Source organism: Microcaecilia unicolor, chromosome 4 (assembly GCF_901765095.1).
Source record: "Microcaecilia unicolor chromosome 4, aMicUni1.1, whole genome shotgun sequence".
NCBI lineage: Eukaryota > Metazoa > Chordata > Amphibia > Gymnophiona > Siphonopidae > Microcaecilia > Microcaecilia unicolor.
The window spans coordinates 263,870,873-263,898,412 of record NC_044034.1 but is presented as its reverse complement, the minus strand read 5'-3'; the positions used below and the strand labels follow the sequence as shown (position 1 = coordinate 263,898,412).

The following is a 27,540-nucleotide window of genomic DNA, read 5'->3' as shown; positions in this document are numbered from 1 at the left end:
ATCTAAAACATTTTTCCTCTGCTTCGCTTTCAGCCATTGCTGCATCTTATCAGGTAGGAGATCTAGGTTTCATCACATTAATTTTTGCTCTTTGGCAGGGGCTGCAGATACTATGGATGCAGCAGTCCAAGCCACTGCTCAATAATGACACCAACTGGCCAGAAGCAGGGTGCATTCATATAAAGTTCTTAAAGGGACTTCAGGCTGCTGTCCCTGGTCAAGGACTTATTTCAATAACTGAGGTTGGGAAGGTTACAGAATAACAAATGGAAATACCCCAGGTAGTTGTATATGAAGGTTTATGATGCTGTTGACTAGCAAACACTAGTTCTGTCTGATGTAGAAGCCAGAGAGCAACAAAATAATTGCAGAGACAAAGACTACAATACAAAAAAAAGGAATACAGAATACACAGCAATTTGCTAATGTTTTCACTTTTTATGTACCTCATAATTAGGAACAGACAACAGAGCAACATGGATTTAAAAACCTATTAATGTACGGATGCTGGGAAAAAACATGATTTCTTCACTTCCTGTAGTTTTCCTTGTAACTGCTCATATATTAATGCAACTTTTTTCCTGGAAGCTTAAGACTGTGGGACATATGTACTAAAGCATTTTACCTATCTTGTGTCTATGAGACAAATGTTTAGTACAATGGCACTAGTTCAGGATCAAAATCATCTCTTTTCCATGAAGGTGGACAATCATGAAGAAAAACTGCAAAGCCTTTCTAATCTCTCCTTCCCCTAACCTACTCAGGAACAGACTGGGTGACTCTAACTCTGTAGCAAAGATATTTCTGACAAGAAACTTGTCTAAATATGCTACGTGCAACAAAAATCTTCTGCAGCTTCCTGCTAGCACTTTCTGTTCAAAATCTTACCCTACATCTTGGATTTCTAAAACTCAAGAGATTTCCCCAACATCGTCATCATATTGGTAAAAACTAAATATGTTCCTGGAAAATAATCTTCAAGGCTTAGCTAACAGCTGAGCATTTTATAAGTTCAGCATGACACATCAATACAACACAACTAAGTAAAGTCACTTATTTGTATCAGTTTTGTTCCTCAGTGTGTTCTTGGAAGTCTAAAAGCTTTTTAGTTGCTTCTTCACTGTGTCGATTCATACAGTGGGTTTGGTGTTTCTTAAAACCTCTGGGATGATTTGACTGAAAACCACAACGATCACATTTAAGCACACCTTTAGTATGAGCAGCAAGGTGGAGTTTAAGAATGTTTTCCAAAGCAAAATTCTTTCCACATTCGTTACATTGATATGGGCTTTTAGTTGCTTCTTCATTGTGTTGATTCATACAGTGGGTTTGGTGTTTCTTAAAGCCTCTGGGATGATTTGACTGAAAACCACAACGATCACATTTAAACACACCTTTAGTATGAGCAGCAAGGTGGAGTTTAAGAATGTTTTCCAAAACAAAATTCTTTCCACATTCGTTACATTGATATGGGCTGGGGATATTATGTTTGTTAACTAAATGATGCATAACAGCACCTTTTTTCATAGCACGAATGTCACACATTTTACAATAATATTTTCCTTTACCACGCCGCAAGTACTTTAACAGTTCCTCTTCCTTGCTTAAAATTTCTTTATCTTCTGAAATCTCTGGTCCATCCTTTGATTGATCAAAGGTTAAATTATCTTCTGAAGTTTCCACTTGATCTTCTGCTTCAGCAGTATCTTCATCTTCTGAAAACTCTGTTGCAACCTTTGACCTAGCAGGAGTAATTTCATCTTCTGAAAAGTCGCTAATATCCTTTGATCTAACAGGCGTAGCTTCACCTTCTGAAAACTCGAGAAAATCTTTTGATCTAGTAGGCGTTCCATTAGGATTTGATACTTCTGATATACTTTTGGTACAAGAAGTCATATCTTCTGACAACTGCAGTTTGTCCTTTAATTGAATAGAGCTTGTATCCTCTGAAAAATCTGATATCTCTTTTGACTGGGCAGGAGACTCCTCACCATCAGAAAACTCCATTATATCTTTTGACAAAGCAGGAATTTCATCATTTTCTGAAAACTCCATTGTGTATTTTGATTGAGCAGGAGTTTCTTCATCTTCTGAAAACTCCATTGTGTACTTTGACTGAGCAGGAGTTTCTTTGTATTCAGAGAATTCCATGTTATCTTTTGAAAGTCCAAGATCCCCCTCATCTTCTGAAAACTCCATGTTGTCTTTTGATTGAGCAGGAGTCTCTTTGTATTCTGAAAATTCCATGTCATCTTTTGAAGTGCCAAGATCCTCTTCTGAAAACTCCATGTTGTCTTTTGACAGGGCAGGATTATTTTCATCTTCTGAAAACTCTGTGTTGTCTTTTGATGGAACAGAAACTTCTTCATCATCTGAACATTCTGGCAGGTCTTTAGACAGAGTAGGGGTGTCTTCCTCTTCTGAAGACTCTGGTGGGTCTTTAGAGGGAGCAGAATACTCTGGAGGGTCTTTAGAGGGAGCAGAAGTGTCATTTTCTTCTGAATATTCTGACAGGTCTTTAGAGGGAACAGGGTTGCCCTCCTCCTCCGAATACTGGGGCAGGTCTTTAGAGGGAACAGGGATGCCCTCCTCCTCTGAATATTCCGGCAGGTCTTTAGAGGGAGCAGGAGTATCCTCCTCCTCTGAATATTCTAGCAGGTCTTTAGAGGGAGCAGGTGTATCCTCCTCCTCTGAATATTCTAGCAGGTCTTTAGAGGGAGCAGGTGTATCCTCCTCCTCTGAATATTCTGGCAGGTCTTTAGAGGGAGCAGGTGTATCCTCCTCCTCTGAATATTCTAGCAGGTCTTTAGAGGGAGCAGGTGTATCCTCCTCCTCTGAATATTCTGGCAGGTCTTTAGAGGGAGCAGGAGTATCCTCCTCTTCTGAATATTCTGGCAGGTCTTTAGAGGGAGCAGGAGTATCCTCCTCCTCTGAATATTCTGGCAGGTCTTTAGTGGGAACAGGAGTATTCTCCTTCTCTGAATATTCTGGCAATTCTTTATAGGGAGCAGGAGTACCCTCCTCCTCAGAATATTCTGGCAGGTCTTTAGGTAAAGCAGGAGTCTCTCCAACATTTGAATATTCTTGCACATCTTTTGAAACAGAAGGAATTTCTTCAGCTGAAAAATCTGACATACCTTTTGATAAAGCAGGGGTTTCATCATCATCTGAAAATTCTGGCACATCTTTTGATGGCGCAACCATCTCATCGACATCTGAAAATTCCACTATGTTTTTTGTGAGACCTGGAGTATCTCCATCAGATGGCTCTGATACATGCTTTGTCTCTACTGTACATGGTTTGTCTTCTGAAAGGATACTGCTTAATTGAGAAGGCGTATCTTGTGAAAAGTCAACTACATTTTTTGATTGAGAAATACTGTCATTTTCTTTGCTCTCTGAATGACAGCTGCCATCACTAGATTCAAATTCTAACTGTTTTTGATCACTGTTCAATTTGTTGTCCTTTGCATCCACTGAATCTCCATCATTCTTTTCAATACTGCTATTGAAAGTAGAAACACTTTCTTGGCTTATTATTTCCTTTTTATCTTGCCAACATTTGGATTTTTCTTCTTCATGTTTCTCAGTTACACTTGGTTTCTCTTCATCTTCTTCATCATCATCCATAGACTTTTCATCTTCACTTGTCTTTGTAGAATGCTCCATGTCAGAGTTTCTAATCTTCTTGGACCCTGAACCTGCTTCAAAATCATTTTTCTCATTATTCTCCCATTTTTCTGGTACTGTATGGCGGGCTACTATATGATAATATACATTGCAAAATATCTTGCTGGTAAAGAAACATTTGTAACAATGAAATAGCTTTGCACTTTTTTGATAAAAGATAAGATTTCCTAAGCCAGCCATGTCCATGTCATCACAGAATTCTGGGTGGATGGTGCCCATGTGTATTTGAACATTTTCATAATCGCTGCCTCTGAAACTACAGTGAGTGCATTCTAATGGCTTTGAAGTTTCATGCAACTTTTGGATAACTTCCATCTTCATCTAGTCAATTAAAAAAAGAAATCGGCAGCACACTTGGCTCTCTTCTACACCGCAAAGTTCTGAATTCCTGTAACATAGAAAAACATGCATACTGTAATAACAAAATAATCACATAGGACCATTCTTGAAATATATATTCTCATTCTTCTTCATTACTTAAAATGCTTACTTACAGTAGTATTATAGCTCTATGACAAAAGGGCCAGACTAAAGTAGTCCTGAATTTACTCCCATTGCAGTCATGGATTTCAACTGTCATATTTCTAGGATGCAGCAAGTTAAGGAAAAAAGCCACAAGGCCAAAGACAGAATGGGAGTAAAGCCGGGATTAGCATGTTCCATTTGATATGGAGCTTTAGGGTCACCTTCCTAAATGTTTATTCACATTTGATATACCACTATTTACAAAAAAAGTAACAAAGCAGTTTACAAAGGAAAACAAAATTAGAACATGGAAAAGGAATGCTATTAATTAACAGAAAAGATGAAAGTAAAGGAAGAAAAGGTCAAGATGGAGGCGGACCGAGCACAAAGGCAGGACAAAATATGCTAGGCAGGTGAACCCCCCCTTCCCCCAACTAGGTCTGAGATCCAGGAAAAGCAGGCAAAACAATGCAATTTGAGTACTGCTCTAAATTTACATAAGTACATAAGTAGTGCCATACTGGGAAAGACCAAAGGTCCATCTAGCCCAGCATCCTGTCACCGACAGTGGCCAATCCAGGTCAAGGGCACCTGGCACGCTCCCCAAACGTAAAAACATTCCAGACAAGTTATACCTAAAAATGAGGAATTTTTCCAGTCCATTTAATAGCGGTCTATGGACTTGTCCTTTAGGAATCTATCTAACCCCTTTTTAAACTCCGTCAAGCTAACCGCCCGTACCACGTTCTCCGGCAATGAATTCCAGAGTCTAATTACACGTCTAATTTCTCCGATTCGTTTTAAATTTACCACACTGTAGCTTCAACTCATGCCCTCTAGTCCTAGTATTTTTGGATAGCGTGAACAGTCGCTTCACATCCACCCGATCCATTCCACTCATTATTTTATACACTTCTATCATATCTCCCCTCAGCCGTCTCTTCTCCAAGCTGAAAAGCCCTAGCCTTCTCAGCCTCTCTTCATAGGAAAGTCGTCCCATCCCCACTATCATTTTCGTCGCCCTTCGCTGTACCTTTTCCAATTCTACTATATCTTTTTTGAGATACGGAGACCAGTACTGAACACAATACTCCAGGTGCGGTCTCAGATCTCAAAGGAAAGGAAAGTGTATTTTACAGAAAAGGTACCATGAAAAGATAGGCACATTGCCCGGTTGACTCGACGTGTGCGCAAGATACAGCTGGGAGCATGAGATGAAAATCATGCAAAGCGCATAGCCAATGCACTGGATTATGGAAGAGGGCCGCACAACACAGGTAATGGGAGGTGCCACTCAAGAGAAACTTATAAGCCAGGGCAAGGTAAAATTATGTATCATACCTGATAATTTTCTTTCCATTAATCATAGCTGATCAATCCATAGACTGGTGGGTTGTGTCCATCTACCAGCAGGTGGAGATAGAGAGCAATCCTTTTGCCTCTCTATATGTGGTCATGTGCTGCCGGAAACTCCTCAGTATGTCGATATCAAAGCTCCATCCGCAGGACTCAGCACTTAGAGAATTACACCCACAAAGGGACACTCTGCCCAGCTCACCACCGCCGAAACGGGGGAGGGGAATTAACCCAGCTCATCCCCACACAAGTGGGGGAGGGGAATCCGCCCAGCTCATCCCCGCGGAGCGGGGGAGGGACACCACACCCGCCGATGCGGGGGGATCTGGCTTATCCTGCAACTGCAACCGCGGGAGGAGCTGACTGACCCTAACACCACCGAAGCGGGAGGGGTACAAAGCTGCCCTACAGCCGCACGAAGCGGGAGGGAGCGCCGGCAGAATTTATGTCTCAATCCAGCCCCGTAAAACGGAGGGGAGAGGAATGCAGCAGCTCACTGTAACACAAAATCGTCTCAACTCCTGAAGAATCCAATTGAAAAAACTTGAACACGAAGTCCTCCTGAACAGGAACTGAAGACTAAACTTGAACCTGAAATGCAACCAGAATAAAAACAGTACAGATATCTGGGAGGGGCTATGGATTGATCAGCTATGATTAATGGAAAGAAAATTATCAGGTATGATACATAATTTTTCATTCCATATCATCATGCTGATCAATCCATACACTGGTGGGATGTACCGAAGCAGTACTCACCCAGGGCGGGACATAGAAATCCCTGACCACAACACTGAAGCTCCAAACCGGGCCTCCGCCCGAGCAGCCACAGTCAAGCGGTAATGCCTGGAGAAGGTATGAGCCGATGCCCAAGTTGCCGCCTTGCAAATCTCTTCCAAGGAGACGGACCCGGCCTCCGCCATCGAGGCCGCCTGAGCTCTAGTGGAGTGAGCCTTCAGCCGGATAGGCGGCACCTTCCCCGCGGCCACATAAGCTGCTGCAATGGCTTCCTTGACCCATCTTGCCACTATAGGCTTAGCAGCCTGCAGACCCTTACGAGGACCTGCAAACAGGACAAACAAATGATCCGACTTCCGGAAATCATTGGTCACTTCCAAGTATCTGATGATGACTCGTCTCACATCTAGATATTTGAGAGCAGAGTACTCCTCTGGGTAGTCCTCCCTACGAAAGGATGGGAGACAGAGCTGCTGATTCACATGGAAGCGAGAAACAATCTTGGGCAGGAAGGAAGGCACTGTGTGAATAGACACTCCTGCATCAGTGAACTGCAGAAAGGGCTCTCGACATGATAGCGCCTGGAGCTCGGAAACTCTTCTGGCTGAAGTGATAGCCACCAAAAAGACTGCTTTCAACGTCAGGTCTTTCAGAGATGCCCTCGACAAGGGTTCAAAAGGCGGCTTCTGCAAGGCTCTTAGCACTAGATTAAGATTCCACGCAGGTACCACTGAGTGCAGAGGAGGGCGCAGGTGATTAACTCCCTTGAGAAAGCGCACCACATCTGGCTGCGAAGCCAGGGAAGCACCCTTCAGGCGGCCCCTGAAGCAAGCCAGAGCCGCTACCTGGACTTTAAGGGAACTGAGCGACAGGCCTTTCTCCAGATCTTCTTGCAGGAACGCCAACACTGAAGAAATTGGAGCAGTGAAGGGAGAAAGTGAGCCTGCCTCACACCACGATGCAAAAGTACGCCAAACCCTGGCATAAGCAGTAGAAGTAGAGCGCTTCCTCGCTCTCAGCATAGTGGCGATGACCTTGTCTGAGAAGCCTTTCTTCCTCAGACGCTGCCGCTCAATAGCCAGGCCATAAGACCAAAGGGGGAGGGATCCTCAATCACCATGGGACCCTGATGCAACAGGCCCTGCTCCGCTGGCAGTCGCAGAGGTCCGTCCACTGAGAGCCTGATCAAGTCCGCATACCAGGGACGTCTGGGCCAGTCCGGACCCACCAGGATTACCTGGCCCGGATGCTTTGCCACCCGGTCTAGCACCCTGCCCAGCATGGGCCAGGGCGGGAACACATAGAGAAGCTCCTGTGTCGGCCACTGTTGGAGAAGAGCATCTACTCTCAGAGATCGAGGGTCCCGTCCTCTGCTGAAAAAGCGCGGCACTTGGCAATTGGCCGATGACGCCATCAGATCTAGACTCGGCTAGCCCCAGCGCTTCGTGATGTCCAAGAACGCCTGATCCGATAGCTGCCACTCTCCGGGATCCAAGGTATGGCGACTGAGAAAGTCCAACAACCGCAGAAACAAAAGGGGTTCGAAGTTTCCACAAAAGTTCAACAAAAAAGAAAAAAGTGGAAAAACACAACTTCAAGAGATCAATCCGAGACAAGGGGTGAGATGCTCCAGGAAAGCTTTATTAGGGACCCTACACGGGTTGGTACGAGGTAGTACACTTTATTCTATCCAGAGACGACATTTCATGTGCTCCATTGTCAATCAGTATATATTTTGTACATCCACTGATCGACCCCTGATGAAGGCTTTTTTAAAAGCCGAAACACGGACCGTGTAGGGTCCCTAATAAAGCTTTCCTGGAGCATCTCACCCCTTGTCTCGGATTGATCTCTTGAAGTTGTGTTTTTCCACTTTTGTTTTTTTTTGACTGAGAAAGTCCGCCTTGACATTCATGACTCCAGCAATGTGGGCCGCCGACAGCTGTTCCAGGTTCGCTTCCACCCACTGGCATAGATTCATGGCCTCCTTGGCTAGAGGGGCGCTCTTGGTACCTCCCTGGCGATTGACATAGGCCACAGCCGTGGCATTGTCCGACAGGACCCATACTGGCTTCAACGCCAGTACCGGGAGAAACTCCAAAAGCGCCAACCGAATGGCTCCGAGTTCCAGGAGGTTGATAGACCACTTTGCCTCTGCAGGAGACCAGAGCCCCTGCGCTGTCCTTCCCAAGCAATGGGCTCCCCAGCCCGTCAAAGAGGTGTCCGTCGTGACGACAACCCACTCCGGGGTCAAAAGAGGCATCCCTGCGAACAACTTGTCTGTCCTCAGCCACCAGCTCAGCGCCTTGCGCACCGCTAGGTCCAATGGAAGGCGCACAGCGTAATCCTCCGACACTGGAGTCCAGCGCTGCAGCAGAGAGAGTTGTAGTGGTCTCATATGAGCCCTGGCCCAGGGCACTACTTCCATCGTGGCCGTCATAGAGCCCAACAGCTGCACATAGTCCCAAGCCCGAAGAGGAGAGGCTACTAGGAACTGGTCCACCTGAGCCTGAAGCTTGACAATTCGATTGTCCGGCAGGAACACTCTGCCCACTTGGGTGTCGAAACGAACTCCCAGATATTCCAGGGACTGAGTCGGGCGCAGCTGGCTTTTCTCCCAGTTGATGATCCACCCCAGGGAGCTCAGAAGAGCAATCACCCTGTCTACAGCTCTGCCGCACTCTGCATAAGAGGGGACTCGGATCAACTAGTTGTCCAGATAAGGATGGACTTGTACTCCTTCCTTTCGTAGGAAGGCCGCGATGACCACCATTACTTTGGAGAAGGTCCGCGGAGCAGTAGCCAACCCGAACGGGAGGGCTCTGAACTGGAAGTGTCGGCCCAGGACTGCAAAACGCAGAAAGCGTTGATGAGGAGGCCAGATGGGAATATGCAGGTAAGCTTCCTTGATGTCCAAGGATGCCAGGAACTCCCCTGCCTTCACTGCCGCTATAACAGAGCGGAGAGTCTCCATTCGGAAGTGCCGAACTTTCAAGGCCCGATTGACCCCTTTGAGGTCGAGAATAGGCCGTACAGAACCTCCTTTCTTTGGTACCACAAAGTAAATGGAGTAACGTCCCTTGCCGAGCTGATCTTCTGGCACCGGAACGACCGCACCCAGGCGGATCAGATTGTCCAAAGTCTGCTGCACTGCCACAGCTTTGACCGGAGACTTGCAGGGAGAGTGTACAAACCCGTCTCTTAAGGGTCGGCAGAACTCTAGCTTGTAGCCGTCTCTGATGACTTCCAGCACCCAAGCGTCTGAAGTTACCCTGGTCCACTCGCCCAGAAACGAGGACAGGCGTCCTCCAATCTGCACTGGGCCATGGACCAGGGCCCCGTCATTGGGTACGAGACCCTGGGGGAGGACCGGAGGAAGCACCTCCGGGACGGCGGTCTCTGCGGAAGGAATGCTGCTTGGGGGAGAAGTTCCTCTTGAAGGAAGAGGGGGCAGAGGAGCCCGACTTGCCCGGGCGATACCGACGGGCTTCCTGAAACCGTCCTTTGGAGTTACCGGGGCGAGCACTGGCCCGAGCCCTGACCTCTGGTAACCTCTTGCCCTTAGACGTGCCAAGATCGGTCACAATTTTGTCCAGCTCGACCCCAAAAAGCAGCTTGCCTTTAAAAGGCAACTTAGCCAGGCGAGACTTAGAGGCGTGGTCCGCAGACCAATGCTTCAGCCAAAGCCACCACCGCGCAGAGACTGTCTGAGCCATACCTTTAGCTGAGGCTCTCAAGACATCATACAGCAAGTCTGCCAAATAAGCCAAGCCCGATTCCAGTGCCGGCCAATCAGCCCTCAAGGAAGGATCCGAGGGGGAAGCCCGCTGCACAATCGTCAGGCACGCCCTGGCCACATAGGAGCCACAAACTGAGGCCTGCAAACTTAAAGCAGCCGCCTCGAAGGACGACCTTAAGGCCGCCTCCAATCTTCTGTCTTGGGCGTCCTCTAGGGCCGTGCCACCTTCCACCGGCAACGCCGTTTTCTTAGTCACCGCAGTGATTAAAGAATCCACGGTAGGCCAAAGAAAGGCCTCCCGTTCACCTTCAGGAAAAGGATAGAGGCGGGACATAGCCCTAGCCACTTTGAGGCTCGCTTCTGGGACATCCCATTGAGCCGAAATCAAGGTGCGCATGGCCTCATGCACGTGGAAGGTTCTAGGCGGGCGCTTCGTCCCCAGCATAATGGCGCAGCCAACAGAGGCTGAGGGAGAGACGTCCTCCGGAGAGGAAATCTTCAAAATGCTCATGGCCTGCACTAGCAGGTTGGGCAAATCCTCTGAGCGAAAGATCCGCGCTGCAGAGGGGTCATCCGCTCCATCCGAGCGGGAATCCGTCTCCTCCAAGGAATCCCCAAAGGACCGTTGGGAGAACTCAGATACGCTGCCCTCATCTACATCAGAGGAGACAGAGTCCTCTAGAGCCTGGAAATCCACCCGAGGGCATTAGCTTCCGAAGGCCTCAACCCCTTTATCAGACAGGGGGGCAGGGGCAGCGTTTTGCATAAGAAAAGCCTGATGCAGCAGCAAAATGAACTCAGGGGAGAATCCCCCCGAACAGTGCACTTCTGCAGCTTGGGCCACGGCCCTAGCCGCACCCTCAACCGGCGCTCGCAAGAGCGGGGGAGAAACGTGCTGCGCATCCAAAATGGCGTCCAGCGCGAAACTCCGAGAAGGAGCCGCGCGGGAAGAACGGCGCTTAACTTTGGCCGCTTTCTTACCGTCGCCCGAATCAAGGGCGACCATAGTATTAACGTCTCCCAGCTCGAGGGTGGCCCAAGAAGAAGCCGTCCGAGCAGAGTGGCCGGCCAACATGGAGTGGGCGAGCAGCGGGGGATGGGCGCTTATGGCGGGAAAAACCGCCGCACCGGAGGAAGAACCGGGACACTGACCGGCCTCCAAACTGATGCTTAACAAAGGCAATTCAGGTTTTGAAATCCCCGCATCCCCGCTAGACGCACCCACGCGGTCCGGGGAGCGAATCCTCGCGCCCTCGCCCTCCGACGCCATAAGCCACGTGGAGACCGAACGGGGAACCCCCTGCCCGCTATAAAAAGGTAAAATTACCTGCTTCTCGCTCCGAGCTGTAACGAACTGGTGTCCCAGTGAGCAGCTGCAATAAACGTTGAAATAAACGTTGAAATAAACGCCCTTAAAGACGTCCAAAATTTTTTTTTTTTTTTTAACGGAGCCAGCGGGAGGGGGGAGAAAAGGAGGGACCTGGCACCACCAGGTTTGCACTTGCTCAAGAAGAGCCCTCAAGCCCAGGTACTCAACAAAACCTAAAATTAGGCTTGGAGACCTAGCCAGAGCTGCTGCTGTGTGTGACCACCACCTGCTGAGATAAGAGAACATACTGAGGAGTTTCCAGCAGCACATGACCACATATAGAGAGGCAAAAGGATTGCTCTCTATCTCCACCTGCTGGTAGATGGACACAACCCACCAGTCTATGGATTGATCAGCATGATGATATGGAATAAGATCTTATAGTGAATATAAAAATGTATGGGGAGCCAGTAGTGTTGGAAAAATAACAGGGTGACATGATTAAATTTCCATACATGGCAAAGAAGATGGATAGCAGTGTTCTAAACTGATTGAAGATGTTTGATCTCTGAGGAACATGCACCTGCATAGATGTGGTGGTGATGAAGGCATAAATCAAGTATGCTGGGCAGTGTCATCAAGATAGAGGCGAAGGGAGCATAACTGCCAAAGGCTGTGAAAGCAGGTCTTAACAACAGAGGATATATGGGATGTGAGGAAGGATGGTAATCAATGATAACCCCAAAATATTTAAAGGAACCTTCCAAGAAGAGAAGGAACAATGGAAAAGTGGGGACGGGCACCCAGTAATCCATGATGCTATTATCTCACGCAATGGGACATCAGCCAAGTAGCTGGTGAGGACCACAAAATCCAGCCCTTCCCAGAAAATTGTCATAGAGAGCCACAGACTTGGAAATCAAGCAGACAGAGGCTGGCGGCTCATACCAATCATTAAGATCCCTTTCCCGCCAATAAATGATCAAATAAATTAACCAGGTAAGCTTGAAATATCAGAAAGCATTTAAGGAATAATGCCTGTTAAATGTATGACCTAAAGATCAAGTAGCTGCTCTACAAATTTCTGCAACAGAGGTGGATATAAGGGAAAATTAGATTCTTACCTTGATAATTTTCTTTTCTTTAGTCACAGCAGATGAATCCATTAACTGATAGGGTTGTATCCGCCTATCAGCAGGTGGAGATAGAGAACACTGAAAGCATATGGTGTTCCTGGACGTCCAGCCCCCACTGCCTTCACTATATGAAATTTCCAAAGCAGAGTGAATAAGAAAGGCAAAATAACATAAACTTTCCTCACAGAGAACAAACGCCCCTGAACCGGAGCAATAACCAAACAAAGGAGGGACGTTATCAACCTCCTGCAATAAAAACAGCATGTAGTAACTCTGATAGCTTGTCTTCAAGTACTCCTGATGAGACACCATGTCTGTATGCAACATCTGTACAAAAACTAAAGTCAGACAGGGAGGTATCATGGATTCATCTGCTGTGACTAAAGGAAAGAAAATCATCACGGTAAGAACCTAATTTTCCCTTCCTTGTCATCAACAGCAAATGAATGTGCCACGCTGCCACATCCAGCCTGTAATGCCGCACGAAAGAGATCTGAGAAGCCTAGGTAGCCGCACGACAGATCTCTTGAAGAGAAAAGACACCCGTTTCTACCCACGAAGAGGACATGCCCTCGTAGAGTGCGCTTTAAATGCTTCAGGCGGCGACCACCCTGAAAGCAGATAAGCAGAAAAAATGAGTTCCTTAAGCCAGTGGGCTATAGTGGCTTTAGACACCGGAAACCCCCGTCAGGGACCTGCCAAACGAACAAATAAATTATCAGAATTCCTAAACTCATTTGACATCTGCAGATACTGCCACAGATACCTGCGGACATCCAAAAGGCACAACTGCCCAAAGGAGTCCGGAAACTCCTCCTTACAAAAGGAAGGAAGAAAAATGGGCTGGTTCAGGTGAAAAGCTGAAACCACCTTAGGCAGAAAGGAAGGCACCGTACGAACAGTTACCCCGGATCCCGACAGGAAACAGTCTGAAGCTCAGACACTCTCCTTGCCGATGTCATTGCCACTAAAAAAAAAAACTGTCTTGAGAGTCACATCCTTCTCAGAAGCCCGTTTAAGAGGCTCAAATGGAGATCGCTGTAGCGCCTTCAACACGAGCCCCAGGTTCCAAGCCGTAAAGGGCGACCGCAAAGGAGGATGGAGACGAAGCGCCCCTCTGAGAAATCGGACAATATCCGGATGAGCAGCAAGGGACAAGCCGGAGACTTTCCCACGGAAGCAGGTCAACGCTGCCACTTGAACTCAAAGGGAATTGTAGGCCAGGCCCTTTTGTAGCCCGTCCTGCAAAAAGTCCAGCAAAAGCGAGACTGTCACCAGAGTCGGCGACATAGCCTTTGGAGTACACCACGCCTCAAACGTGTGCCAGATCTGAGCATAAGTTGCAGAGGTAGACCACATGCGAGTCCGCAAGAGCGTGGCAATAACCTTATTAGAATAGCCCTTGTCCCTCAATTGTGCCCTCTGAAGAGCCAGGCCGTAAGACCAAAGCGGCAAGGATCTTCTGTAGTCAACGGACCCTTAACTAACAAGTTCGGAACCCGAGGCAAAGGAAGAGGCGCGTCCACCAGCATCCGCCGGAGATCCGCATACCACGGACACCTTGGCCAATCCGTGGCGATGAGAATCACCAAACCTCGGTGCAGGCGAATCACTCGCCCTATCAAGGGCCAAGGAGGGAACATATACAGGAGGCCCGAGGGCTAAGGTTGAGCCAGGGCATTCAACCCGCCGAGCGAAGATCTCTCCTTCTGCTGAAAAAGCAAGGGACTTTGGCGTTTACGCTTGACGCCATGAGGTCCAAGTCTGGAGTCCCCCATTTGGCACAAATCTGAAGAAAAACTTCTTCCAACCGCGGACAGCAGCTCTAGGTGGTGCTCGGCCCAGTCGCAGATCTGAGACGCCTCCGCAGCCAGGGCCCTGCACTGAGTGCCGCCCTGACGATTGATGTAGGCCACTGCTGTCGTGTTGTCTGACAGAACTCGGACAGGAAGACCCTTCAGCATCCTGTGGCAGGCCAGAAGAGCCTGGAATATTGCTCTCAGTTCCAAGTGATTGATGGACCATCCCACTTCCGCGGTGGACCACAGTCCCTGAGTATAGCGTCCCCGGCAATGAGCTCCCCAGCCCGAAAGGCTGGCATCAGTTATCACCAGACACCAAAATGGAAGAGCCAGTGGCATCCCCTGCCGCAGCATGCTGTCGGAAAGCCACCAATCCATACTGCGCTGGGCCGCAGGAAGCCACCTTAGAATGCGTTGGTATTCCTGGGAAATCGGAGACCATTGCTGAAGCAGAGCAAGATGCAGCGGCCTCATGTGAGCCCTTGCCCAGGGAACCACCTCTATGGTGGCCGTCATCGAACCCAGGAGCTGAACAAAGTCCCAAGGCTCGAGGGTGAGACATCCGCAGGCGGACCCCGATTCTGAAGCTTGAGACGACTGTTGTCGGGAAGAAAATCGAACCCTGAAGCCATGTCGAACTGGACCCCCAGTCGAGAGACTGAGAGGGGTTCAGATGACTTTTGGGCATATTGACTACCCAGCCCAGAGTCTGAAGAACTGTAACAACTCTGGCTGTGGCAAGTCGGCTTTCGTCTGCCGAAACCGCTCTGATGAGCAAGTCCCCTACGTCCTTAACAATCTTCTCCAAATCCTCCCCAAATAAAAGAAGGCCCTGAAAGGGTAACCTCAACAGCCTTTGTTTAGAGGCCATGTCAGCCGCCCAATGCTGGAGCCAAAGAAGGCGGCGGGTAGCTCTGACCAGATCATAAAGAGCATCAGCCAAAAAAAAGACAGTGCAGACTACATACGCGGGCCGACCTCAGCGAGGGAACCCGCTCCATCAGCGGGCTGCTCAACCACCTGCTGCAACCAGGAAAGGCAGGCCCGGGCTGCATTGGAACTGCAAATAGTGGCCCGTAAGGAAAGGCCCGAGATTTCAAAGGGCCTCTAAAGCGTGAATTCCAGCCGCCGGTCCTGCATATCTTTCAAAGCGACCCCTCCCTTCACCGGGAGAGTAGTCTTTTTAGTCACAGCCGTGACTAACGCATCCACTTTAGGATTCCCAGAGAGGGCCAACTGACTTTCACTCAGAAGGTAAAGATGACACATAGCCCTGGCCACCTTCAAGGGATCATCGGGGTCAGACCATTGAGCTGAAATAAGCTCTTGGATGGAAGCATGCATGGGAAAAGCCCGAGAAGGCTTCTTAATACTAGCCATCCTAGGATTAAAGAAGAGGCAGCGCCTTCATCAGGATCTTCAATACAAAGGGCCTGTAAGGCATCAGAAATGAGAGCTGGCAGCTCGTCGCGGTGGAAAATCCGAACCGCTATAGGGTCAATCCAACTCCTGTGGCAAGCAGCCACCCTCGTCTGGATCATCACTCCGTGAGGGCCTGCCAGACCCCTCAGACTCCCCGAAACTAGACTTCGGGGAAGAACAGAGTGAAGAGTCCCCCCTCAGACGGGGTATTCACTCGTCTAAGCTTAGCATCAGCCAAAAGCTCGGGGGAAGAAATAAAGTCTCCAGCAGACGCTTGGCTATCAAGAACTGGAGGCAACCCAGTCCGAAAGGAATTGTCAGGAGCCTCAGGCAGTGCACTTTTTATCATAAAAGCCTTATGCATCAGCAGCACGAATTCCGGGGAGAAAAACTCACCCTGTACATGCGGCCCCACATTGGGGGAAGCGGAGGCAATAGCTCCTCTAGAAACCTCGAAACGAGGCAACCCCCTGCACTCAGACCCCTCCGCAACCGTGAGGGTCAAGTCACCGCCCGCCATGTTTGTGCCAGCATTAGCATCTAGGCAGCATGTGCTGCAAAGCCCCGCTGCTGATCTGCGTTTCCCACAGTGGGAGCAGCGCTTAACCCCTTCAGCAGCCATCAAATACAGAAAACAAAATGACGTCTTCGCGCCAAAACGTACCCCGCACAGAGCGCTGTCAGAGGGAACCTCCCCGGAGGAGCTGGGCACCACTCTCACCTCAGGAGACCGAGTCAAACGAGCTTCGGTCAAGCTGCACCGAACCAGGAGCTCTTGTGAAAGCCTCAGATTTTTTTTTTTTTTTTTTTTAACTGTGAGGAAAGTTAGAGGCAGGCAGCCACAGAGGAACTCCGGGAGGGGGAATGGGGTAAGGCAGGGTCAGGGAAAACCAAGTATGTCTTTAAAGTGGGCACCACCAGCCACAACACCCCCCTGCTCTACTGGCAAAGCACAGGAGCCACCCCAGGCATAAATCCAGGAGCTGAGAAAGCGAAATCTACACCTGCTGAGAGATAGAGATATACTGAAGGCAGTGGGGGCTAGGCGTCCAGGAACACCATGTGCTTTCAGTGTTCTCTATCTCCACCTACTGATAGGCGGATTCAACCCATTAGTTAATGGATTCATCTGCTGTTGATGACAAGGAAGGTGACCGATGAAGGCTGCTTTTTCTATCAGGTAGTGTGCTGTGACTGATCCTGCAGAAAGGCAGACCTGCTCTTGAGTAATAGGAATTGATGCAATCTGCTATCCATCTAGAAATGGTGCACTTAGATGCTGGCACCTCTAAATTATGTGGATTAAAGTCACCAAAAGATGAGATGAGCTTTACAATAACCCAAAATTAAAGATCCTGTTCTGCTGTCATAGAATATGACTTAGGAGAAAAGGTTGAGAGAATAATGGGCTGGTTGATTTGAAAAATTGAGACTATTTTTGGAAGGAATTTAAGAAGCGTGCACAGAATAACCTTTTCTGCATTAACGCACATAAGGAGGGTATAAATTAAACCTTCGAGTTTACTAACACTTCTAACTGACATGACTGAATTAAGAAAAATAGTTTTTCAGGTAAGGTGCTTAAGGGTAGCTTGACTGAGAGGTTCAAATGAAGGGTTTAACAGAAGGGATGCCCTCTAAAGAAATGGTCGCTCATGCATGAGCCCTCTCATAATTCGAGATACCAAGGGATGTTGATAAACAGGTTTATCATTTAGCCTGGACAAAAAGCAAAAAAAGTTCCAACACAGGGATATTTATTAAGAACAAAATCAACTCAAAACAGGTCCACGGAAGTGACCCTGACTTGATGCAGTCCTGTGTTTCATCACTATATGCGCCTGTCTCAGAAGTCTAAATGTAGGAGCAAAACCAGTACTACGAAGCAATATATGTGTATTCCTATGTAATAATGATATATGGGAATATACTACATCCAGCATCAATAATCTGACTTTCATATGCAGACCCAGAATTTCCATCTTTAAAGCCTCGACCTTGCATACAAAGACTGCTGAAAAGATTCTGCAGATGTCACGGCCAGAACAGCCAAGGACTGTTGGAATTACCCTTACAGCTGCAGAGACGCTGTGGCCAGCAAAACTGCATATCATTTGTGAAACCCTGGCTCTTTACCAAGGTGCCCCCTCAATTTGGTGCCAGTGAGACAATCATATGGCCCCTGAAGTCACAACAATGGGGATAACAATGTTATGTGTATGACATCCACAAGGACAGAATGTGCATCATCAGTACAGCTGCGTAACCCTAGTAGCGCTTTAGAAATGTCAAATAGTAGTAGTAGTCCGTGATTTCTCTATAAATAAGGGCTCTTATCAAAGACAGGGGCTGCTGTTATCAACATCCAGCCCAAGGAGCAAGTCTGTGTCCGGACCAGACTGACTATCTGAAGAACACTGTTATCTAGAGATCTGCATCAGGTTGTATATGTGCCATGCACCTTTGTATTAGTGCTCTATGGGGATAGAGTAGCCTGACCAGATTAGAATTCCATCTACGGATTTATATGCATTTAGATATTTCTGTGATGAGATTGGCTTTGTTTTCATTTCTGCCTTTCTTATATCTGTTGCTATTGTAAATAAACAATTACCCTATTTTTATAATTCTTGGGTGTGGAGTTAGTTTTTTCAATTATTTTGGGCGCAATGTGCTTGGATCTAAGGATTTGCTTCTGACACTTCACTTACTAATGTTAGTCTTGTTTGGGACTCATTTTTTTCAGAATTTATACTAAGTATCAAGTACCCCATTAACACACCTAAAGTGTGCTATCTGTATTGTGCCTACATAAACACTTCAATTGGAGTTGGTATCAAAAGAATAGCCAGCATATAATCCCAGAAAAAATACAATCAATTCACCATTGATGGGTGACAAACAGTGAAAAATCAAGCAATAACACTGGTGAATCTTCACACTGAGAAAGCAGCAAACCACCCTTCACAGACAGCAAAATATTCCATGGACCTCTTTTGAGTTGATTTGTTCTTAATAAATTCCCCCGTGTTGGAACTTCTGTGGTCGACTGCCTTTTTTTTGCTCTTTTGCCCCTGTTGGTTTTTCAAACGGGTCACTTCTGCTTTTTGTTGCTTCTTATGATTTACCTTGTCATGGTACAGTGCTAAGGCTGTAGCATGACAATGAACTGATGTGGTTTTGAGACCAGAATTAAGCATGTGAAAAAGAATTTAAGAAAAAGGATTAATAATCTTCTACACACACTAAGGAGAAAATTGAATCCACTATAGGGTTTTTTAAATTGAAGCTTTTCTTGTGGCCAAGATGATGTCTCATACTTACTGAGAGAGTGGAAATGGGCAATCATTAGCTCTCAATACCCAAGCTGTGAGATGTAGAGATTGGAGACTGAAGTATAGCAATTTACCACTGTGTTGTGTCAGCAGTGATGACTGAACTGCCAAGAATATCAGCTGGTCCACTGTCAGTGAGAATAAAAGACAAACAGATTTATCTGGGTCAACAAGATGCCACAAGAATGATATGGGCTTTGTCTTGAACTGTCAAGGTAAAAGGGGAAAAGGTGGAAAAGCATAAAGAACACCCTGTCCCCACATTGGGAAACAACATTGTGGGTTAGTCAATGAGGAGCTGGCCATACGGTACAATAGAGGGCACTTGTTGTATTGTGAGGCAAATAGATCCCACTATTGCAGTTCCCTGTTTGCAGAAAAGAAACTGAGCTACCGTTGTGGTTCCTCATTTGCAAAAAGAAACTGCACTACTACTGGATCGAGAGACCATTTGTGAGGGTCTAAATTGTGAATGCGTGAATCTACTGGCTGAGTGCTCTCACCTGGAAGATAGGTAGCTTGGAAAGTGGCTTGCAACGACCATGCAAGGTTCCAGATTCTTCCAGATAGAGGACATGAGAGGGATTCTTCTTGACAAAGAGTGCAGTTGCAGATTCCAATTAAATCTGGGATGTCACTTGAACAATCTCAGCCACCATCTCGTAAAGCTGCCATGGGACCTAACAAATTGAAGACAGAACAAGCCATGGTCAATCCCGTGTACATTTTGTTGCAAAGAGATGAAAGTCTCAGCTGACAATCCTGAGGAAGATAAGTTTTGACTGCTATGTTTTTGAGCTCTGCTTCTGGGCTGGCTAATAAACTGGGCTGTCTAAGATGGACTTTTCTACATTTATGAGGAACCCCAAACTTTGACATGTATGCACGGTGTCAAGAAGTGATTACCATCGATGGACTATGCCCAGATAGGAGCCAGTCATTCAAGTAAAGGTAAATGAAATGGTCCTTCTTTCCAGAGATGGGTTGATACCACCATTAGACATTTCATGAAAACCCTAGGTGAAAAAAAAAGGATGAAAGGAAGCATCTGACAGTGGAAGTGATATAGTAACATCGTAGATGAAGGCATATAAAGACCTGTACAGTCCATCCAGTCTGCCCAACAAGATAAACTCATAACATAAGGTATGAAGTGATACTACTATATGTATAGCTGATCTTGATTTGTCCTTGCCATTTTCAGGGCACAGATCGTAGAAGTCTGCCTGGCATTAGCTTTGCTTCCCAGTTACTGGTGTTGCCATCTAATCACTGCTAAGCTTGTTCGGTTACATGCCTTCTATACAAGATTCCTTTGTGTTTATCCATACATTTTTGAGTTCTGTTACTGTTTTCATCTCTATCACCTCCCAGAGGGCATCCAGGTTATCTACCTCTCTCTTCATGAAAAAGTACTTCCTGACATTATTCCTGAGTAGGCTCCCCTGAAACCTCATTTCATGTCCTCTAGTTCTACTATCTTCCCATCTATGGAAAAGGTTTGTTTGTAGATTAAAACCTTTCAAATATTTTAATGTCTATATCATATCACCCCATCCTTCCTTTCCTCCAGGGTATGAACGTTCAGGTACTCAAGTCTCTCCTCAAACCCCATACCCATTTTTGTTGCGTTTCTCTAAACCACTTCAAGATGATTAAGAAAAGTAAAACGTAGGAAATGCCAATGTATAGGGATGAAAATATAAGCATCTTTGACAGTGAGGGACACTTACCAATTGCTTTGAATGAGGAGAGGGATGAATGTGGCTAAGGAATTCATCATACAATTTTCTCTTTTTACAAATAAATTGAGACCTCCGAAATCAAGTATCAGTCAAGCCTCCCGACTTTTTGGGGATATCCTCTCTGGCACAATGTGACCTCTGCTACTGCACTGTTCCATTTAAGGAGATCTATCTCCACAGCTAATAGTTATATAATGGCCTGGGATCTTAGAAAGACCCAGAGGTACCTATAGTGGAAGAAAATGTATCCTGAAATCCTAATCAATTATGCACAAAACCCACCTATGCAATAAATGAACGTTATGCCTCCCATAAAAACTTAAGCCCACCTTTCACCAGAAGGTAGTCAGAAAGAATGGTTAGGCTTTAAGGCCACTGTTGTCAAAGGGAAAGGGAAATGGGACTTGATATACCGCCTTTCTGTGGTATTTTGCAACTACATTCAAAGCGGTTTACATATATACAGGTACTTATTTTGTACCTGGGGCAATGGAGGGTTAAGTGACTTGCCCACAGTCACAAGGAGCTGCATTGGGAATCAAACACTGCTGCTTCCATTCTCTTGGCCTTTGTTTCTAAGAACAAGTTACAGATGGTTGAATTAAGGATTGTCTTAATTTCATCAAATTGTGTTAAATGATCCTGAAACACATGCATTTGTGATCTTCAGACTCCCTATGCTGACACTTAAGAAGTGGCCTGCTATACAGCTGGTAGCATCACCTCAGAAAGAACTGCTGAAAGAACTGTTTTGTGTATTACTTTTTATAAAGAAAATGAGATCCTCTATGATTACGCAGCGACCTGTTCTGGTAGTAGGAAGGAAAGCTCCCTTATTGTGGAAGAGCTATCCTTGATCTGAGATACAGTATGGCAAATGATCATGCAAATCTTCAAAAAGGCCAAAGGCCCTTAACCAAGCCATCCTACAACCTCCAACAGCTACAACTGCTGTTCTTGAAGTAATGTCACAGGCATTATAAATAGCCTTCACTAGATGAAAAGTGCATTCTTCAAGAGACATGAGAATTTGGAAGAGCTGAATTTGTGTACTATCCAGAGAAGATCTAGAATGCTCCAGAGCCTGTGGTAGCAGCATATGATGGTAATGGAGCATCTGCAACTGATGAGACAAAATCTTCAAAGTGAACAAACAGATTTTATAAGCTCTACGTAATGTCCATTATCTTATAAGCTTTGCCAGGGGGCATACAAGAATTAAGCTTAGCCCTTTTGAACTGAATAGCTGCTTCTAATACCACTGTTGCATTTGATAATGTCCCAGTGCAAATTCTTAGATACAAGGATAAGAGTGTTTTCCCATAATTCTACTTGCAAGTCCTGCACAATCTGATCAACAGGTAGTGCCTGTGACTCCTTTGGTGTTTTCATTGCTATAAGGATGGACAGGAAATCTTCCTGAGATTCTATAGGTCCCAGAATAAAGGTTTTCATCAATCAGAAGAGGAATTTTGGATTTGACATATCTTCCTGAGGTCACTTTTTGTAATTATAAGAAATTGGACAACAGGTTGAGGAACACATCGAATACCTACAGCTGGACAAATGCATGGAGAAGATGGAAATGAATCTTCGTCATCAGGGTCCCTAAGGATAATAACTAGATCTGGTGGACAGATTGGGGAGGGGGGAATAGGTTGAAAATAGAAGAGACAGACCTACGAGCAGGAATTAACAATTCATGTAGAAGCGCTGTCTGCTGAGCTGATGTGCTCAGTACTGGTTCACAGGATTGCTCTCTTAACACTAAACGCAAGACAAACCTCTCTCAAAAATGTATATGAAAGGAGAGTCACTGTATTACTATTCCCCCCACAGGATAGGGTGAAACACCACACTCAGGAGATGCATTGGTGGAAGGGAGGGAGAAAAGGGATCTGACTTATCAGCCCAATAACTGAGGAGAAATCTCTTTGCAAGTGGTACATCTCTTATCTGAATGAGGAGACTTTAAAAATTGGTCCTGGAATTTTTCACTGCCTTTTCTGTGTGTTTTACTGTCCAATTTTGTGCCTCAGCAGTGTGCTCCTCCCACTGCTTAAGAGTCTGTCCTGTAACATCAGTCTCCATGACAAACTTTCTTTTTAGGTTTCTCCTCAGAAAGAGGAAATGAGAAGAGTGAAGAGCAGTCCCTGATGTTTGGGCTGTGAGCTCCAGGTGTCTGAGGTGTTGCCAGTGTGGTAAGTACCCCCAAACGACCAATTTTGGTTTAGTTTGTCTGCCTACCCAAAGGTTTTTTTATTGCAGAGGACAGAGGGGAAGTAGGTTGCGCTGCTGCCTTTCCTGTGGGTACCTCAATTGGAGGTGTATTTTCAAAGCACTTAGATTTACAAAGTTCCACAGTAGCCTACGTAACTTTGTAAGTTGAAGTGCTTTGAAAATGAGCCCCTCAGTCTTACAGGGAAAAGAGCAAGTAAGTGCAGCCATTCTCTTATTTCATTGTGTCATTTTCTAAGGAAACAGAGAACAGCTGTGCATCCATTCTTGGCAGAGAAAAAAAAGACTGAAAGCACAGGGGTGACAGGTTTAGCATATTACCAGAAAAGTTGGGGAGGAATCAGATTATTTGGTATTTTGTAAAGGTTTGAAAACTTTTTTTTAAAACACCTTTTGAAAAAGGAGGTTGAGGATTAGTAGGATCCTATATGGAGTGAGATGATGTGTGGTGTGTTTGAAAAGGTAAAATTATGTATCATACCTGATAATTTTCTTTCCATTAATCATAGCTGATCAATCCATAGACTGGTGGGTTGTGTCCATCTACCAGCAGGTGGAGATAGAGAGCAATCCTTTTGCCTCCCTATATGTGGTCATGTGCTGCCGGAAACTCCTCAGTATGTCGATATCCAAGCTCCATCCGCAGGACTCAGCACTTAGAGAATTACACCCACGAAGGGACACTCTGCCCAGCTCACCACCGCCGAAACGGGGGAGGGGAATTAACCCAGCTCATCCCCACACAAGTGGGGGAGGGGAATCCGTCCAGCTCATCCCCGCGGAGCGGGGGAGGGACACCACACCCGCCGATGCGGGGGGATCTGGCTTATCCTGCAACTGCAACCGCGGGAGGAGCTGACTGACCCTAACACCGCCGAAGCGGGAGGGGTACAAAACTGCCCTACTGCCGCACGAAGCAGGAGGGAGCGCTGGCAGAATTTAAGTCTCAATCCAGCCCCGTAAAACGGAGGGGAGAGGAATGCAGCAGCTCACTGTAACACAAATTCGTCTCAACTCTTGAAGAATTCATTGAAAAACTTGAACACGAAGTCCTCCTGAACAGGAACTGAAGACTAAACTTGAACCTGAAATGCAACCAGAATATAAACAGTACAGATATCTGGGAGGGGCTATGGATTGATCAGCTATGATTAATGGAAAGAAAATTATCAGGTATGATACATAATTTTACATTCCATATCATCATGCTGATCAATCCATAGACTGGTGGGATGTACCGAAGCAGTACTCACCCAGGGCGGGACATAGAAATCCCTGACCGCAACACTGAAGCTCCAAACCGGGCCTCCGCCCGAGCAGCCACAGTCAAGCGGTAGTGCCTGGAGAAGGTATGGGCCGAAGCCCAAGTTGCCGCCTTGCAAATCTCTTCCAAGAAGACGGACCCGGCCTCTGCCATCTAGGCCGCCTGAGCTCTAGTGGAGTGAGCCTTCAGCTGGATAGGCGGCACCTTCTCCGCGGCCACATAAGCCGCTGCAATGGCTTCCTTGACCCATCTTGCCACTGTAGGCTTAGCAGCCTGCAGACCCTTACGAGGACCTGCAAACAGGACAAACAGATGATCCGATTTCCGGAAATCATTGGTCACTTCCAAGTATCTGATGATGACACGTCTCACATCCAGATATTTGAGAGCAGAGTATTCCTCTGGGTAGTCCTCCCTACGAAAGGAAGGGAGACAGAGCTGCTGATTCACATGGAAGCGAGAAACAATCTTGGGCAGGAAGGAAGGCACTGTGTGAATAGACACTCCTGCCTCAGTGAACTGCAGAAAAGGCTCTCTACATGAGAGCGCCTGGAGCTCGGAAACTCTTCTGGCTGAAGTGATAGCCACCAAAAAGACTGCTTTCAACGTCAGGTCTTTCAGAGATGCCCTCGACAAAGGTTCAAAAGGCGGCTTCTGCAATGCTCTTAGCACCAGGTTGAGATTCCACAAAGGCACCACTGAGTGCAGAGGAGGGCGCAGGTGATTAACTCCCTTGAGAAAGCGCACCACATCTGGCTGCGAAGCCAGGGAAGCACCCTTCAGGCGGCCCCTGAAGCAAGTCAGAGCCGCTACCTGGACTTTAAGGGAACTGAGCGACAGGCCTTTCTCCAGACCTTCTTGCAGGAACGCCAACACTGAAGAAATTGGAGCAGTGAAGGGAGAAAGTGAGCCTGCTTCACACCACGCTGCAAAGATACGCCAAACCCTGGCGTAAGCAGTAGAAGTAGAGCGCTTCCTCGCTCTCAGCATAGTGGCGATGACCTTGTCTGAGAAGCCCTTCTTTCTCAGACGCTGCCGCTCAATAGCCAGGCCGTAAGACCAAAGGGGGAGGGATCCTCCATCATCACGGGACCCTGATGTAACAAGCCCCGCTCCACGCAGAGGATCGTCGACTGAGAGCCTGATCAAGTCCGCATACCAGGGACGTCTGGGCCAGTCCGGACCCACCAGGATTATCCGGCCCGGATGCTTTGCCACCCAGTCTAGCACCCTGCCCAACATGGGCCAGGGCGGGAACACATAGAGAAGCTCTTGTGTCGGCCACTGTTGGAGAAGAGCATCTACTCCCAGGGATCGAGGGTCCCGTCCTCTGCTGAAAAAGCGCGGCACTTGGCAATTGGCCGATGACGCCATCAGATCTAGGCTCGGCTGGCCCCAGCGCTTCGTGATATCCAAGAACGCCTGAGCAGAGAGCTGCCACTCTCTGGGCTCCAAGGTATGGCGACTGAGAAAGTCCGCCTTGACATTCATGACTCCGGCAATGTGGGCCGCTGACAGCTGTTCCAGGTTCGCTTCCGCCCACTGGCATAGATTCATGGCCTCCTTGGCTAGAGGGGCGCTCTTGGTACCTCCCTGGCGGTTGACATAGGCCACAGCCGTGGCATTGTCCGACAGGACCCGTACTGGCTTCAACGCCACTACCGGGATGAACTCCAAAAGCGCCAACCGAATGGCTCTGAGTTCCAGGAGGTTGATAGACCACTTTGCCTCTGCAGGAGACCAGAGCCCCTGCGCTGTCCTTCCCAAGCAGTGGGCTCCCCAGCCCGACAAAGAGGCGTCCGTCGTGACGACAATCCACTCCGGGGTCACCAGAGGCATTCCTGCAGACAACTTGTCTGTCTGCATCCACCAGCTCAGCGCCTTGCGCACTGCTGGGTCCAAGGGAAGGCGCACAACATAATCCTCCGACATCGGAGTCCAGCGCTGCAGCAGAGAGTGTTGTAGTGGTCTCATATGAGCCCTGGCCCAGGGCACTACTTCCATCGTGGCCGTCATAGAGCCCAACAGCTGCACATAGTCCCAAGCCCGAAGAGGAGAGGCTACTAGGAACTGGTCCACCTGAGCCTGAAGCTTGACAATCCGATTGTCTGGCAGGAACACTCTGCCCACTTGGGTGTCGAATCGAACTCCCAGATACTCCAGGGACTGAGTCGGGCGCAGCTGGCTCTTCTTCCAGTTGATGATCCACCCCAGGGAGCTCAAAAGAGCAACCACCCGGTCCACAGCTTTGCCGCACTCTGCATAAGAGGGGGCTCGGATCAACCAGTCGTCCAGATAAGGATGGACTTGTACTCCTTCCTTTCGCAGGAAGGCCGCGATGACCACCATTACTTTGGAGAAGGTCCGCGGAGCAGTAGCCAACCCGAAAGGGAGGGCTCTGAACTGGAAGTGTCGGCCCAGGACTGCAAAACGCAGAAAGTGTTGATGAGGAGGCCAGATGGGAATATGCAGGTACGCTTCCTTGATGTCCAAGGAAGCCAAGAACTCTCCTGCCTTCACTGCCGCTATAACAGAGCAGAGAGTCTCCATGCGAAAGTGCCGCACTTTCAAGGCCGGATTGACCCCTTTGAGGTCGAGGATAGGCCGGACAGAACCTCCTTTCTTTGGTACCACAAAGTAAATGGAGTAACGTCCCTTGCCAGTCTGATTTTCTGGCACCGGAACAACCGCACCCAGGCGGATCAGGTTGTCCAAGGTCTGCTGCACTGCCACAGCTTTGACCGGAGACTTGCAGGGAGAGAGTACAAACCCGTCTCTTAAGGGTCGGCAGAACTCTAACTTGTAGCCGTCTCTGATGACTTCCAGCACCCAAGCGTCTGAAGTTACTTTGGTCCACTCGCCCAGAAACGAGGACAGGCGTCCTCCAATCTGCACTGGGCCATGGACCAGGACCCCGTCATTGGGTACGAGACCCTGGGGGAGGACCGGAGGGCGTACCTCCGGGACGGCGGTCTCAGCGAAAGGAATGCTGCTTGGGGGAGAAGTTCCTTTTGAAGGAAGAGGGGGCAGAGGAGCCCGACTTGCCCGGGCGGTACCGACGGGCTTCTTGAAACCGTCCTCTGGAGATACCGGGGCGAGCACTGGCCTGAGCCCTGACCTCTGGTAACCTCTTGCCCTTAGACGTGCCGAGATCGGTCACGATTTTATCCAGCTCGACCCCAAAGAGCAGCTTGCCTTTAAAAGGCAACTTAGCCAGGCGGGACTTAGAGGCGTGGTCCGCAGACCAATGTTTCAGCCAAAGCCAGCGCCACGCAGAGACTGTCTGAGCCATGCCTTTAGC

At 47.6% G+C, this 27,540-nt stretch overlaps 1 protein-coding gene across 4 annotated transcripts in view; it reads right to left on the bottom strand.

Moving 5' to 3' along the window:
- Positions 1-426: 426 nt before the first annotated feature.
- CHAMP1 (chromosome alignment maintaining phosphoprotein 1) overlaps positions 427-27,540 on the bottom strand; it is a 36,357-nt gene continuing 9,243 nt past the window's right edge. For 2 of the 4 annotated variants that reach the window (XM_030201485.1, XM_030201486.1), the window contains 3 exons: positions 19,496-19,672; positions 18,982-19,120; positions 427-4,078 (listed from right to left, as the gene is read on the bottom strand). In XM_030201485.1, the coding sequence (XP_030057345.1) occupies positions 1,063-4,011 (2,949 nt within the window). In that variant the 5' untranslated portion in view covers positions 4,012-4,078; positions 18,982-19,120; positions 19,496-19,672 and the 3' untranslated portion in view covers positions 427-1,062. The remainder of the gene's footprint in view (positions 4,079-18,981; positions 19,121-19,495; positions 19,673-27,540) is intronic. The other 2 variants (XM_030201487.1, XM_030201489.1) reach the window with 2 other exon arrangements.